The following is a 15,199-nucleotide window of genomic DNA, read 5'->3' on the forward strand; positions in this document are numbered from 1 at the left end:
AAAACAAATAAGACTTTCTCCAGAAGAAAAAATATTATCTGATATACTGTGAAAATTTCCTTGCTCTGTTAAACATCATTTGGGAAATATTTAAAAAAAGAAGAAACAAAATGTATAGGGGGGCTAATAACTCTGACTTCAGCTGTATAGATAGAAAGATATATATATATATATATATAGAGAGAGAGAGAGAGAGAGAGAGAGAGAGAGAGAGAGAGAGAGAGAGAGAGAGAGAGAGAGGGAGAGGGAGGGAGGGAGGGAGGGATGGATGGATGGATTGTTGGTGATTGGCTGGATCTCGGACCGATTGGGTAGCTTTACTTGGACGGAGGAAATTTAAGACCTGTTTAAAGTTATTTGAGACCTACAACACAATATTTCAGTGAATTTAGATTTTAAGGCCTAAAATGTTGTTTTGAAAATGCAAGACATTTTAAAACCCTGCGGACACCCTGCTTTAAATGTCACTTTAAACTGAATAGTAGTGTCTTGAAAAATATCTAGTCAAATATTATTTACTGTTATCATGGCAAAGATAAAAGAAATCAGTTATTAGAGATGAGTTATTAAAACTATTATGTTTAGAAATGTGTGTTTTATTAAACTGAAATTGGGGAAGGAAATATACAGGAGGGACTTAAACTGTATGTGTATGAATATGTATATGTGCATGAAAGCCAAGTGGCCATGTGTCACAATTATTTGCATGCTTATGAATTCTTATGAGCAAAGTATTTTTGAAGCGCATTGCTGTTGATGGCCAAGAACAGAAAAATGTGCAACCATGACCTTCTGTTTCACATTTCGCCCACATAGTGACAGTCACACACAACTTCTACATTAGTTGTGAAGCAGAGTATTCAGATGAGCTGAGAGATCGGCCAATCACACTCAGTCATTCAGCACAATGAATAAGACTACAGCTGTGATTCAAGGTTGTTGATCTGCACAATATGAGAAGGGGCTATAAGAAAATAGCAGAAACACTGAAAATGCCCATTTGTACAATCAAGGCAAGAATTAAAGGGTTAGTTCACCCCAAATAAAAAAATCTGTAAATAATTATTCACACGTATGTCTTTCTAATCCGCTGAGACTTTTATTCTTGTGAACACAAGTTAAGATGTTTTAGATTACATTCAGGAGCTCTTTCATTCTCCAATTACCACAAAAGTCTAGAGATGTTGTCAAAATATTACATGTGACAATGGTTCAGTGAACTATAATCATATGAAGTTCCAAGAACACTTTTGTGCCCGCAAAGAACTGTAAAAACATGTTTAATAAATACACTTACCAGCCACTTTATTAGGTACACCTGTCCAACTGTCAACGCAAATTTCTAATCAGCCAATCACATGGCAGCAACTCAATGCATTTAGGCATGTAGACATGGTCAAGACGATCTGCTGCAGGTCAAACCGAGCATCAGAATGGGGACGAAAGGTGATTTAAGTGACTTTGAATGTGGCGTGGTTGTTGGTGCCAAAAGAGCTGGTCTGATATTTTAGAAACTGCTGATCTACTGGGATTTTCATGCACATGCACCATCTCTAGGGTTTACAGAGAATGATAAGGAAAAAAGAAAAAATATCCAGTGAGCATCTGTTTTGTGGGCAGAAATGTCTTGTTGATGCCAGAGGTCAGAGGAGAATGGCCAGACTGGTTCCAGCTGATAGAAAGGCAACAGTAACTCAAATAAGCACTCGTTACAACCGAGGTCTGCAGAAGAGCATCTCTGAACGCACAACGCATCCAACCTTGAGGTGGATGGGCTACAGCAGCAGAAGACCACAACACTCCTGTCAGCTATGAACAGGAACCTGAGGCTGCAGTTCACACAGGCTCACCAAAATTGGACAATAGAAGTTTGGAAAAATGTTGCCTGGTCTGATGAGTCTCTATTTCTGCTGCGACATTTGGATGGTAGGGTCAGAATTTGGCGTCAATATCATAAAAGCATGGATCCATCCTGCCTTGTATCAACTGTTCATGCTGGTGGTGGTGGTGTGATGGTGTAGGGGATATTTTCTTGGCACACTTTGGGCTCATTAGTACCAATTGAGCATCGTGTCAACACCACAGCCTACCTGAGTAATGTTGCTGATCATGTCCATCTCTTTATGACTACGGCAGCAATCGCATGATGCTGTCATGTCAATATGGACCAAAATCTCTGAGAAATAATTCTAGTACCTTGTTGAATCTATGCCATGGAGGATTAAGTTAGTTCTGAGTGCAAAAGGGGGTCTAACCCAGTACTAGTATGGTGTACCTAATAAAATGGCCGGTTAGTAGTGGACTGAAGAGTCTAGCAGAAATTATTACTCATAAATGCATTCAATGCTTCAATGAGATCCAATGTTTCTGTTGAGTCCATCAGTTTATATTTGTTTAAATAGTATTTTTGACCCAGCTAAAGAAACTAAAAGTCCATCACATATAAATATGTGTGCATGTGTGTTTACTTTGCAAAAGAACAAAAAAAATCTTACTTTTGGATAAAAGGTGTAAATCAGCCAATCAGAGTTGTTTAGTGATGTTTGTTCCAATTAGTTAAAAGTAATTACCTCACACATTAAGAAATATAGTACACAACTGTCTATATACAAATTAATAGACCTGGTGGAAACAACATATGAAACAAAATGCTAATCAAAAGTTGCTTCTTTATGATTTAATGAAAGTAGAATGTCAATTAACTATTATCAATTATCAGTATTTGACCAGTAGAGGGCAGATTTTCACATGTCATATTTGCAGTCTATTATTAAAGTGATAGTTCACCCAAAAATTAATATTTTGTCAATATTCATTCACCCCATTAGCTTCTAATTCCAAATTATTTATTGTCTTCTGTAAAATGCAAATGAATATTTCACTGTTTTTGCAACACATTAGCAGCATGCAAGGTCCAGAACAATACTGGAGTCTGCTGGCTTAAATTGTACAGACATTAAAAGAAAAAAAAAAAGGTTTTCCACCACAGAAGAAAGTCATATAGGTTTTGTTTGGAATGGCACGAAGGTGATTAAATGCAGGGTTTTTGTCTGCTGATGTCCAATAAACAACAGTGCATAATTTAATGCAACCATATTACATGTATAAGATTGCTAAATTTAATTTTACAGTGTTCAAGGTTTATCCCACAACTGTAAAATATAAAAAGAAAATAGAATTGTTCAATTATACGTGAAAAATAAGGATTTTTTGTTATTTGAATTGAACTTCTTTTATGTTAATTGTAAATATTTTTGTAGTTCTTGTAGAGCGAATCCCCTGGGTGCCCCCTGAATGCATCTTGGACCCCAAAAACCTGAGTCTGACCACTGACAAATGGAGCTTTGGCACAACTTTATGGGAGATTTGCAGCGGAGGAGAACAGCCACTTGCCAACATGGACAATTCCAAGGTAAAGCAGTACTTGGGTCCTTAATTTAGTAAATATCAATAAAAAAAGACCATATATATATATATATATATAGATATATAGATATATAGATAGATAGATAGATAGATAGATAGATAGATAGATAGATAGATAGATAGATAGATAGATAGATAGATAGATATAGAGATATATATATATATAGATATATATATATATAGATATATATATATATATATATATATATAGATATATATATATATAGATATATATATATATATAGATATATATATATATAGATATATATAGATATATATATATATAGATATATATATATATATATATATATATATATATATATATAGATATATATATATAGATATATCTATATATATATATAGATATATATATATAGATATATCTATATATATATATAGATATATATATATATATATATATATATATATATATATATATATAGATATATATATATATATATATAGATATATATATATATATATATATATATATATATATATATATATATATATATATATATATATTGGTGGGCTGTTATCGGCGTTAATGTGCTGCGTTGGCGCGAGACTCTTATCGGGCGATTAAAAAATATCGCTGTTAATCTATTCTCAAAGTTGGGTTGGGAGCTGGGTCTATTCTACGCAAGCTATGATGACTTTCACCTTGATATTTAGCGTGGATGTATACCTGGCCAAATTGCTCTGTAGAGGGCAAGAATGAGTCTTCGAACCTGTGAGTATTCCTACTGTGAAATAACCACATCAAACGTGACGTGCTAACAAGGATGCAGCTATGAAGCCTCCGGGTTTGCTTCAGGGAAAATTTATTTTTAAGAAGCTTTCCAATGGAAACCTCAACAAAACTAAGGTTGTTTTGCACCTTGTGCAATGCGGAATTAGTTTACTGTAGTACAATAATACAGAAGACTCAAGCTTTAAATAGGAAAATGATTAAAACACCTTTTTGAATTTTTTTTGAGTAAGATACTAATGGTCTTATCTGATTCAATGATCTATGCTAAGCTAAAAGTTAAAAGCTTAAGCTAAAAAACGACTTTGTATTTTCCGTCACTCTTGGCACACGTTGTAAATACTGAATAGTCAAGCTTTAAATAGAAAAATGATCAAAACATTTTTTGAATTCTTTGAGCGAGATGCTAATGCGATTCAATGATCTACTCTAAGCTAAAAGTCAGAACCCAGATATCAGCTGAATAGATTCCGAAATTAGTCTATTTTCCAAAAACGTGGAGCGTTCCTTTTAAAGCAATAATCCAGACCTCCTGAAGAACAGGATTTCTTGTATTTCTCTATTTCAGAAACACTTGTTCTATGAAAACCGTCACCAACTACCTGCCCCGAAGTGGACAGAGCTGGCTAACCTGATCAACAGCTGCATGAACTACGAGCCTACGTTCAGGCCATCGTTCAAAGCCATCATTCGAGACCTCAACAGTCTCTTCTGCCCTGGTCAGTCCACTCATGATGACCGTGGTTTAGTGCTGTTTTATTTATTTATTTTATTCCTCTTGTGACTGTTGTGATGAATTGTTCTCAGATTATGAGATCGTAAAGGAGAGCGACATCATGCCCAGCAGAGCAGCAGCATCTATATTCAACACTGGAGCATTTAAGAATAATGAACCCGTGCAGTTTGAGGAGAGACATCTGATTTTCCTGCAACAGCTGGGCAAGGTACATGTACCAACACATTATATTGATCGTACTGTTCATATGTTTCTCGAAAGAAGTTTGTAATACAGTTAGGGTTGGGCGATGACGACCAATTTGGCATCGTACGATGTCTAATATGAAACATCGCGATGGACGATGGCATCGTCATTGTAGGCTGCGATGAATTAATTATTTATGAATAATTAATTAATTCATAATGAATTTATTATTTGTAGCCTACCGTTTTAACTACCTGACCTGCATTGTCTTTGTTTTACCCATAACCAAATCATAAGTAAATAAAGATAAGTTACACACAAATTACCGCCTGTCAATCACTTTTTCCATGGGACTCTGGCATGAATAGGCAGAGTGATCTGTGTCGTTATAATGGCGTTGACAAACTTGGTTGGTAAAAAAAGGTGCAGAACCAACCAACAGTATCTGAGGTTTTCACTAAAATAACTTAAGTACAAGCGTGAAGCTGAAAGATTGGAGCTCAGTGTGTGTGCGTGTGTGGAGTCACGTGATGTGCGTTTTCAGCAGAAGGAGGGCTGTTCAGAAATGCTAGATGAAACTATTGATCTATTAGCCATCGGCGATGGACTATGGCATCGTCTGTCGACCCAACCCTAAATACAGTATACAAAACTGATAACTACTACTGATAATTAATGAAAGTCACAAAATAAATCATAAATACAGTTGAAATCAAAATGATCAGCCCTCCTGTGAATTTTTTTTTCTTTTTCAAATATTTCCCAAATTACATTTAACAGCAAGTAATTTTTCACAGTATGTCCTATAATATTTTTTCTTCTTGAAAAAGTCTTATTTGTTTTATTTATTTAGATTTTTTTAAAAACATTTTAAGGTCAATATTATTAGTCCCCTTAAGAAATATTTTTGTTTTTTATTTTATAAATATTTTTAGGGGTTTTTCACCTTTATTTGGAAAGGACGATAGAGGTTGCAGACAGGAAAGTTTTGGGAGCAGAGAGAGGGGAAGGGTCGCCGTGAGCACGTTGGTGCTATATGTCGGCGCACTTAAACACTAGGCTATTGGCGATGACATATATTTGTTTTTTGATTGTCTACAGAACAAACCATCGTTTTACAACCTTTTTTTTTAAAGGTTTAAGCCTTTAAATGTCACTAAGCTGTATAGAAGTGTCTTGAAAATCGTCTAGTAAAATATTATTTACTGTCATCATGGCAAAAATAAAATAAATCAGTTATTAGAAATGAGTTATTAAAACTATTATGTTTAGAAATGTGTTGAGAAAATCTTCTCAGTTAAACAGAAATTAGGGAAAAAAATAAATGGGGGGCTAATAATTCTGACTTCAACTGTATCTGTTCATGAACCACACATACTCACAAGAAAAGCAAAGACTGCTCAAATATTGTGCCGACAGGACATTTTCCATGTAGTATGTTTGTTTCTGCTGCTAGCAATAGTACACTGTGCTGTCATGGCAACGCTGGCTAAAATGATGCCTCCTCAACTCGTTTGGCTTAGATAAAATTTTATGGTCAATAAAATGTGGTTATTTATTGTTTTGTTTTTTTTTAATCAGCAAAATTTGTTACATTTTAAAAAGTCTTACAAAATTACTTAATTTTATTTATTTAAATGATAAATAGTTATTACAAAGCCGTTTCAGTCAAAAAATTTATGCCGGTCCATCCCTGATGCATAATTATTTAATAAAATGACAAATAATTATTACAAATTTCCTTCAGTGTTCAGTTGCGGCCAAGATTTATTTCAATTTCATTTCATGTCATCCCTAATGCATAATAAGGAACTCTTTGTGCCATCACAGAGCATAGATGTATGTTTGCTTATAAACGAAGGACCATCATTTTATCTTGTTTTCAGGGTAATTTTGGCAGTGTGGAAATGTGCAGGTACGACCCTCTGCAGGACAACACCGGCGAGGTGGTGGCGGTGAAAAAGCTGCAGCACAGCACCACTGAGCACATCCGGGACTTTGAGCGGGAAATCGAGATCCTCAAATCCCTCCAGCATGAGAACATTGTGAAATACAAAGGCGTGTGCTATGGCGCAGGTATTCGACTTTTTACTTTTTTACTTCTGATGTGTCATCATTACACCCACACATTTCCACAGAACTAGAGTGTACATTTTTGTGTACAGTTTTGTGTGTCAAATCTAGGGCTGTTTCTTTTAGTTGGACTGAATTCAAGTTCATTTTCCTGTTGGACAGTACCTGACAAAAGTCTTGTCACCTGTCCAAGTTTTAGGAACAGCAAATAATAACTTGACTTCTAGTTGATCGTTTGGTATCAGAAGTGGCTTATATGAAAGGCAAAGGCCTCTAGATTACACTTATTTTAGCAAAATAAAATATGATCATGCCTTGATTTTTAATTATTTAATTAGGACAGTAAGGTCTGACTTTGCTTAGACAAAAGTCTTGTCATTTAACAGAAATAAAGTCATGGTGCAGTGGGAAAAGAATGAATATTGTGTATGACTCCATCATGAGCTTGGAGGACTGCTTCCATACATCTCTGCAATGACTCAAATCACTTATTAATAAAGTCATCTGGAATGGCAAAGAAAGCGTTCTTGCAGGACTCCCAGAGTTCATCAAGATTCTTTGGATTCCTCTTCAATGCCCCCTCCTTTATCTTACCCCAGACATGCTCAATAATATTCATGTCTGGCGACTGAGCTGGCCAATCCTGGAGCACCTTGACCTGCTTTGCTTTCACGAACTTTGATGTGTAGGCTGAAGTATGAGAAGAAGCGCTATCCTGTTGAAGAATTTGCCCTCTCCTGTGGTTTGTAATGTAATGGGCAGTACAAATGTCTTCGGGCTGTTGATGTTGCCATCCACTGCAGATCTCTTGCACGCCTCCTTACTGAATGTAACCCCAAACCATGATTTTTCCTTCACCAAACTTGACATTTCTGTGAGAATCTTGGGTCCGTGTGCGCTCCAATTGGTCTTCTGCAGTATTTGTGATGATTGGGATAGAGTTCTGAGTATTACAAGCGCATATCGTGATTTAAATTAAAAAATATTCCCATTATTTAGATTAATTTCAGGTAAATTGTCAGCCGTTCACTCTTTTTGGATATCCATCAATTAGAGATGAGATTCTACAGCCCAGTATACTTTAGAAGAAATTGTCTATCACTTTGCTTGCTTGTGAACACCACAGAAACTTACAATCTTCCTAGCAAGTATAAAAACCCACTCTTAATTTCCCTCAGTATCGCCAAGAAAAACCTTTTAGGAAACTGGATATTATATAGGAATTATATAGGAAACTGAATAACTAAATATTGCATTCATATTATAACCACTGGACCAATCTCCTTATAGAAAGTATTACATTAGAAAAAATTACATTCACACATGAAAATATGTCCATTTTTACCAACATTTGGAATCCATTTCTTTAATTCTTTCATTCATTTTCCTTCGGCTTAGTACCTTTATTCATCAGGGATTGCCACAGCAGAATGAACCGCCAACTTATCCAGCATATCGTCACCTTGGAATTATAAGGTTCTATCTGCATTGTGAATGATTTTTAGATATTGAGCTTCAAAATTTTTGCATTTCATTGCAAACAGTGTGTGTAACATTTGTTTTTTAAATAAAGTCTTAAAATGTAAACCACTTATAATTCTAAGGTGATGATATGTTTTACACAGCGGACGCCCTTATTGCTGCAACCCAAACATCCATGCACACACTAAATCACACACATGCGCTACAGCCAATTTGGTGAGCCAATATGGTGAGAACATGCAAACTCCACACTGAAATGCCAACTGGCCCAGCCAGGACTTGAATCAGCGACTTTCTTGCTGTGAGGTGACAGTGCTAACCACTGAGCCACCATGCTGCCCAATTTCTTCAATATTATAATGTATTTCAACTGCCCTGAACTAAACCCACACACTCTTCCTGCTCCGTGTATTTAGTTTTCCTTTGAAAAGCATTTAATAAAAATAAAAAACTGATTAATTGAAGGTGTTTGGGGACCCTCGTGATTAGGTTCTTCTTGCTTTTTTCTAAATGTATTCAGATGTTCCTCCATCCAATCAGCACATGCTGTATTGAATCAAGTCCCTATTCTACATTTAGTCTCTTTTTCTATAATCCATTTCTTTTAAGAGTACATCATAAATGAAAGAACATTTCTGTCACTAAATACATTGTGAAATTTGACCTCAAAACGTCTTGAATCTGTCTAGACGTGCTTGAAATATTTCAATGTCAGACAGGTTTTATGATGATTATCCATTCAGTTTTGGAGAGTGAAAAGCAGCCCAGTGTTAAAGCCTGCTGGTTACCTTGATAGTTGTTAAAGCACATGACTGATAAATGATGTACTTTCTCAAATCGCACCAAATAAACCAAACTCTTGTCTCAATCAGTCTCGAGTCCTTGCCAAGTTTTAGTATGAAAGTCCTCAAAATGATTCGGAATTAAATATGTACTAAAATTCTAGGAGGGCTAATAAGGAGAGGACTTAACCAGTGGTTTACCTTTAATGATGTGCATAATTTTCTGTCACAGTCAGTACATTGAATGTAAAACTTGTATATAGTCAGTAATGACTTTTTTGTTCTTCACTGATTTATAGTTCAGGTGAAATGCAGTGTTTGCCTGATGTCTTTATTGTAAGCTTTGCATCATTTCTTGTGTTCTCAGGGAGGAGAAACCTACGGCTGGTTATGGAGTACCTGCCTTATGGAAGTCTGCGGGACTATCTTAACAAAAACAAAGATAGGATTGACCACCAGAAACTTGTCCATTATGCATCTCAGATATGCAAGGTAAGGAAGACCTTTCCCCTTAAAGGAACGATCCACTTTGTTTATACAAATATGCTCATTTTAAAACTCCCCTGGAGTTAAATAGTAGAGTTTAATCCATTCAGCCAATCTCCGGGACTGGCGGGTGCACTTTTAGCTTAGCTTAGCATAGATCATTGAATCGGATTAGACCATTAGCATCTCGCTTGATTTCAAATAAAGAGTTTCCATAATTTTCCTATTTAAAGCTGGACTATTGTATATTTACATCTTCTACAAAGGCCGATGGAAAGTTGCTATGTTCTAGGTTTAGGTTTTAGGCAGACATGGTATGGCCTTGATTATTATCCCATAATGAGAGTATAGTTTCTAGCCATATTGACATAGAAAATAGCAGCCTTTCATTATTCAGTCAGTCTTAGTACGCAATATAAATAAAGAGTAGTCAAGTTTAAAATAGGAAATTATCAAAACTTTTTGTTTTTTACTTTAAGAAAAATGCTAATGGTCTAATCCGATTCAATTATTTATGCTAAGCTAAGCTAAAAGTGTTTCCTCAACTTCCTCAAAATCTGTTTAGCTCAATGAGAGTTGTAAAGTAAACCTATTTACAAAAAAATGTGTTTCTCATTAAACTCAAGATGACCTTAATTATTAAATATAAGACAATACAAAATATAAACTGTAACCATCTTATGTCTTGGCACACTTACAACCCGTTTCTTCATTTTCTGAATCTTTTTGTTTGTTTATTTATTTCACAAAAAGGAACAGTGTAAAGTAATCAATGTTCCCCCACGTACGTACCCAGATTAGCCCAAAAGTTTTCATTGGTGGTCCCCTAGCCAGATGTTAAAGGCCATAGCAACAAAAAGACAAATTCAAACTGTAAACAATACTTAAATGATCGACAAAAACAACAACAATATCAAAAAGCCTAGTGTTCGCAATGTTGATTATTAAGAAGCCATTTCTTAAAATGATACTTAAATGACTTAAAGGGCACTTATGATGAAAATCATCTTTTGTAAGATGTTTGGACAGAACTCTGTTGGTATATAGTGTCCACAGTCACAATGGGGTGATAGAAACACAACAAGCCCCTTTTTTTTATTTCCTGATGTTAAAATAGGATCCAAATCCCTCCCGTTTTGAGTGACGTAAGAGTGCGCTTTCCCCGCCCACCGAATTGATTGACAGCTGCATGTATGTCTAGTAACACATAATCATATCATTGGCATTAAAAGGTCTGTTCGGCTCTCTGTGATCATCTACATCATCTATCAAGAATGAGATTTACAAGTTTAAAACATTTTTAAAACGGTGCATGTTTGTAATAAATTACAGCGATTTTAACATATTTACTTTATCACCAAAGTACAGGTCAGTACAATTATAGTGTCAGTAGAATTATAATAGAAGATGCTTCAATCCTGGTTCGTTGACATTAAACCAGGTTTATTTTGTATGCTAACATAACAGATATCCATACAGCAGTGGGTATTAACATGTATCCTGACACATTTGCTGTGCAAAAACAGTGCAAATTTAAACACGCATTGTGTGTGTGTGTGTGCGTGTGCGTGTGTGTGCATGTGTGTAACTTTATAACAACAATGTGTGACTCATCGTTGCAGAAAGGCTTGAATTAACTCCACAACAAATACATCAAATACTCAATGGTAAAGTTCTTACTGTAGTATTTCTCACTAACGTTACGTGACATCTGCTTCCTTCATGTCTCACTGCTGTTTATCTGACGCAGCCGGAGATTGAGGCACACTCTGACAGGCACGTGGGAACGGTGGGCGGGGAGAACTAGCATTAAAGGCACAGGCAACAAAAACAACTACAATGTGTTTAGAGCAGAAAATCCAGTATTCTTAAAGCTATAATAAATAATCTGATGGGTGTTTTGAGCTGAAACTTTTCAGACACATTCTGGAAACACAAAAGACTTATCTTAAATCTTGATAAAGGAGTAAAATAGGTGCCCTGTACTTAAAGACACACATTCTCTAACAAATTGTGGTATCAAATTCCACTGATGCGATGCTCTGAAGGAAAAACAAGAACAAGCTGCACCAGAAGGGGAGGAGCTAAACCATGCATACTCTTTTAAACTACAGAAGCCTTTTTAAACTTAATGAGTCTTTCCATTTTCTTTATTGTGCTTTTCCGAGTACAAGTTTGACTCTCCTGAAATCCTCTTGTGTCTACAGGGCATGGAATACCTTGCGACGAAGCGGTACATTCACAGAGACCTGGCCACACGCAACATCCTGGTGGAGAGCGAGTGCAGGGTGAAGATTGGAGACTTTGGCTTGACCAAGGTTTTACCTCAGGACAAAGAGTACTACAAGGTCAAAGAGCCTGGAGAGAGTCCCATATTCTGGTGCGTTTTACTGTTGCTTGTTTATCGTTCAGCAGCAAGATTTGCATAGGAATGTCAGTCGTTTAGGTTTAGAATGTGACTGAATGAGTACATTTGCAGAGCATGGTGTTAAAACTCCCCAATCCTGCAGGTTTGCTTTATTTAGAGTGGATTGAAAAAGAATTGAACACGTCACCAGTTTTTTAGAAAACATATGTCTAAAGGTGCTGTTGGCTTGAAATTTTGACCAGATGTTGGTAACAACCAAAGAAATCCATACATGCATAGAAGATGAAACTAATTAGTTTACAAATTAAGTTGTGTAATAAAATCAAATGACGCAGGGAAAAAGTATTGAACACATGAAGAAAGGGAGGTGTAGAAAGGCAGTGAAAGCCCAGACAGCAGCTGAAATCTCTCAGTAGTTCTTCAGCAACCCTCTGCCCTTCCTCAGTGTAAATGAATATCAGCTGCTTCAGTCCAACATCTCATTACCAGGATGATGAAGATAAAACCAGGGTGGACATTTCAGCAAGACAATAATCCAAAACACAACAAAAAAACTCTCAAATGCTTTCAGAGAAAGGAAATCAAGCTGCAGAAGGACCTACATCAGGCTGGATTATTGAAATACGTTCTTGGCTAGCATTTATTTATTCATCAATATACTCTGGGTTGCGAGTTGCAGCTCTTTACTTCGTTACCTGAATCCATTTCAGGCTTATGTGTCTGGAAGGACCTTGCGTGTTCCTTCTGTTCAGGGTTTCTGCAGGGTCTTCAAAAGTTAAAATGTCTTAAATTTAAAAAACTAAATTTTAGGCCTGAAAAAGTCTTAAATTCACTAAAATATATTCTTGTAGGTCTTAATTTTCATCTATCCATGTCCCCAATCACCAACAATCCATCTAAAAAAAAAAAAACTTGTGTGCATGTAGACAACTAGGATTTACTTGTTTTGACATTATTTAAAATACGTGTCAAATAAATAACTAATTTTTATTTATTTATTTATTTTTGTTTTTTGGATGAGGCAAGTAAACATCTTTTCCGCATGACCAACCGGGCCATTAGAAAAAAATCCTTAGTGTTTAGACCTGCATAAGTCTGAAATTTAATTTATAACAGTCTTAAAATGTCTAAAATCTTAGATTTGATTTTGTGAAACCCTGGCTATTAAACCTTTTGACTTTTAGTGCCATCTCTATGAGATCAGAAATCACCTTCCTTTAATCCCAATTTTTTCTTCTTACAATTTGAGAATTGGTTTTACTCAGTTGAACTCCCAACACACAAACTTCACGCCTCCTTTGGTATTATGTTGGTTAAATTTGGTTTCATAACGTAATACTGTTTTCGCCAGTGAGGAAACATCATCGTGAGAATTGCATTGCAATTTAGTTGTTTCGAATTATTAACAATTGACCCTTTTTCAATACTTCCAGTCACAATTGTGAGTGTTAACAAATTTCCACCTCTTACATCTTCTAGATGTGCAGGCAGGAAGTAAACAGATCTTATCATGTGACATTGTGACATCTTTCTTGCACAAAACCAGCAACAACATTTTTCGAGCTTCCAGAAATAAGAAAAAACACACTTACTCATCAGTGGGATTAAACGTCTCCATGTTCTTTCCTGGTATAATAACATCTGAATCTTTGACCATTTTTAAAGTGATAGTTCCCTCAAAAATAAGAACTCTGTCATCATTTACTCAACTTTCACTCATCACAAACCAGTTTGAGTTCCTTCTGTTGAACACAAAATAAGTTATTATGATAAATGCTGATAACCGTTGAACCATAGTGTTTGTTTTTCCTACTATAGAAGTCAGCATTTACTGGGTTAAAATAGATTTTCACGATACTGGAATTCGGTACCAATAGATACTGAAATTGTAAAAACGTTAATTCCCTTCTAACATTTGAGCTCTGTTGAGAAAATGACTGTGATTGGCCCTAAAGGTCATCAGTTCACCGAATTCACCCCTGTATTCACTACAGATACAGGGACACTGGAGCATTTCAATGTCACGTCGATCAGCTGGTTAGCCTATAAGCTGATATATAAGCGATCCTCTGATGAATCACCGCTTTAAAACGCTCCAGTGTTTCTGGATCTGTTGTTACACTCTGTAAACAGCGATGAGTTCGTTGAACTGATGAGCTTCACAACCAATCAGTCATTTCTGTTGAGCAAGTGAACACAATGGCAAAATCAGCGCTGTTAAAGAAAGTGCTCAACAGCACTCAAATGTTAGCAGGAAATGGATGTTTTTAAAACTTTAGTATCGATTAGTATTGAATTTCAGTATCGTGACAATTCTAACATCTTAATAAATATCTTATTTTGTGTTCAACAGAATAAAGAAACTCATACTCAACGTTTGGAACCACTAAAGTCAGTAAACAATGAGTACATTTTTGATTGAACTGTCACTTTAAGAAATGTCTTAAGTGTAAATCTATCGGTTGTTTGTTCTTCATCCGTTCTTGTTTGTTTAAAACCAATTACACAATGCTGACCATCTAACATACTGTTGCTTTCCTGGTGATTTGACTTCTCCCTTTCTCTTTTGTAATTCATGTCGGATTAAAGCGTCTGCTAAATGAATAGCTGTGAATGTAAATGAATGATCCATTGTGTTGTGGCAGGTATGCTCCTGAGTCTCTGACTGAGAGCAAGTTCTCGGTAGCGTCCGACGTCTGGAGTTTCGGAGTGGTTCTGTATGAACTCTTTACATACAGCGACAAGCTCTGTAGCCCACCTACGGTAAGAAATAGTTTGTGTGTTTTTCAGAGAGTCCATTTCAATGATGTTAAAATGCTTAGTGTAGTTCCCCCGAGATACTGTAAGTTAGTTGATTTTAAAGGGATAGTTTACCCGAAGATTAAAATTCATAGTTAATTTACTCGCCC

The 15,199-nt window shown here is 35.8% G+C and overlaps 1 protein-coding gene across 1 annotated transcript in view; it reads left to right on the forward strand.

The window, feature by feature from the left end:
• The window catches only part of jak2b (Janus kinase 2b), an 84,982-nt gene that overhangs the window by 62,391 nt on the left and 7,392 nt on the right, over window positions 1-15,199 (forward strand). Inside the window, exons 16-22 of the mRNA XM_056458751.1 lie at window positions 3,261-3,412; window positions 4,746-4,896; window positions 4,985-5,121; window positions 6,986-7,175; window positions 9,804-9,928; window positions 12,130-12,302; window positions 14,936-15,053. Of these exons, the coding sequence (XP_056314726.1) occupies window positions 3,261-3,412; window positions 4,746-4,896; window positions 4,985-5,121; window positions 6,986-7,175; window positions 9,804-9,928; window positions 12,130-12,302; window positions 14,936-15,053 (1,046 nt within the window). The remainder of the gene's footprint in view (window positions 1-3,260; window positions 3,413-4,745; window positions 4,897-4,984; window positions 5,122-6,985; window positions 7,176-9,803; window positions 9,929-12,129; window positions 12,303-14,935; window positions 15,054-15,199) is intronic.

The sequence above is a fragment of the Danio aesculapii genome, chromosome 5, assembly GCF_903798145.1.
Source record: "Danio aesculapii chromosome 5, fDanAes4.1, whole genome shotgun sequence".
Taxonomy (NCBI): Eukaryota; Metazoa; Chordata; class Actinopteri; order Cypriniformes; family Danionidae; genus Danio; species Danio aesculapii.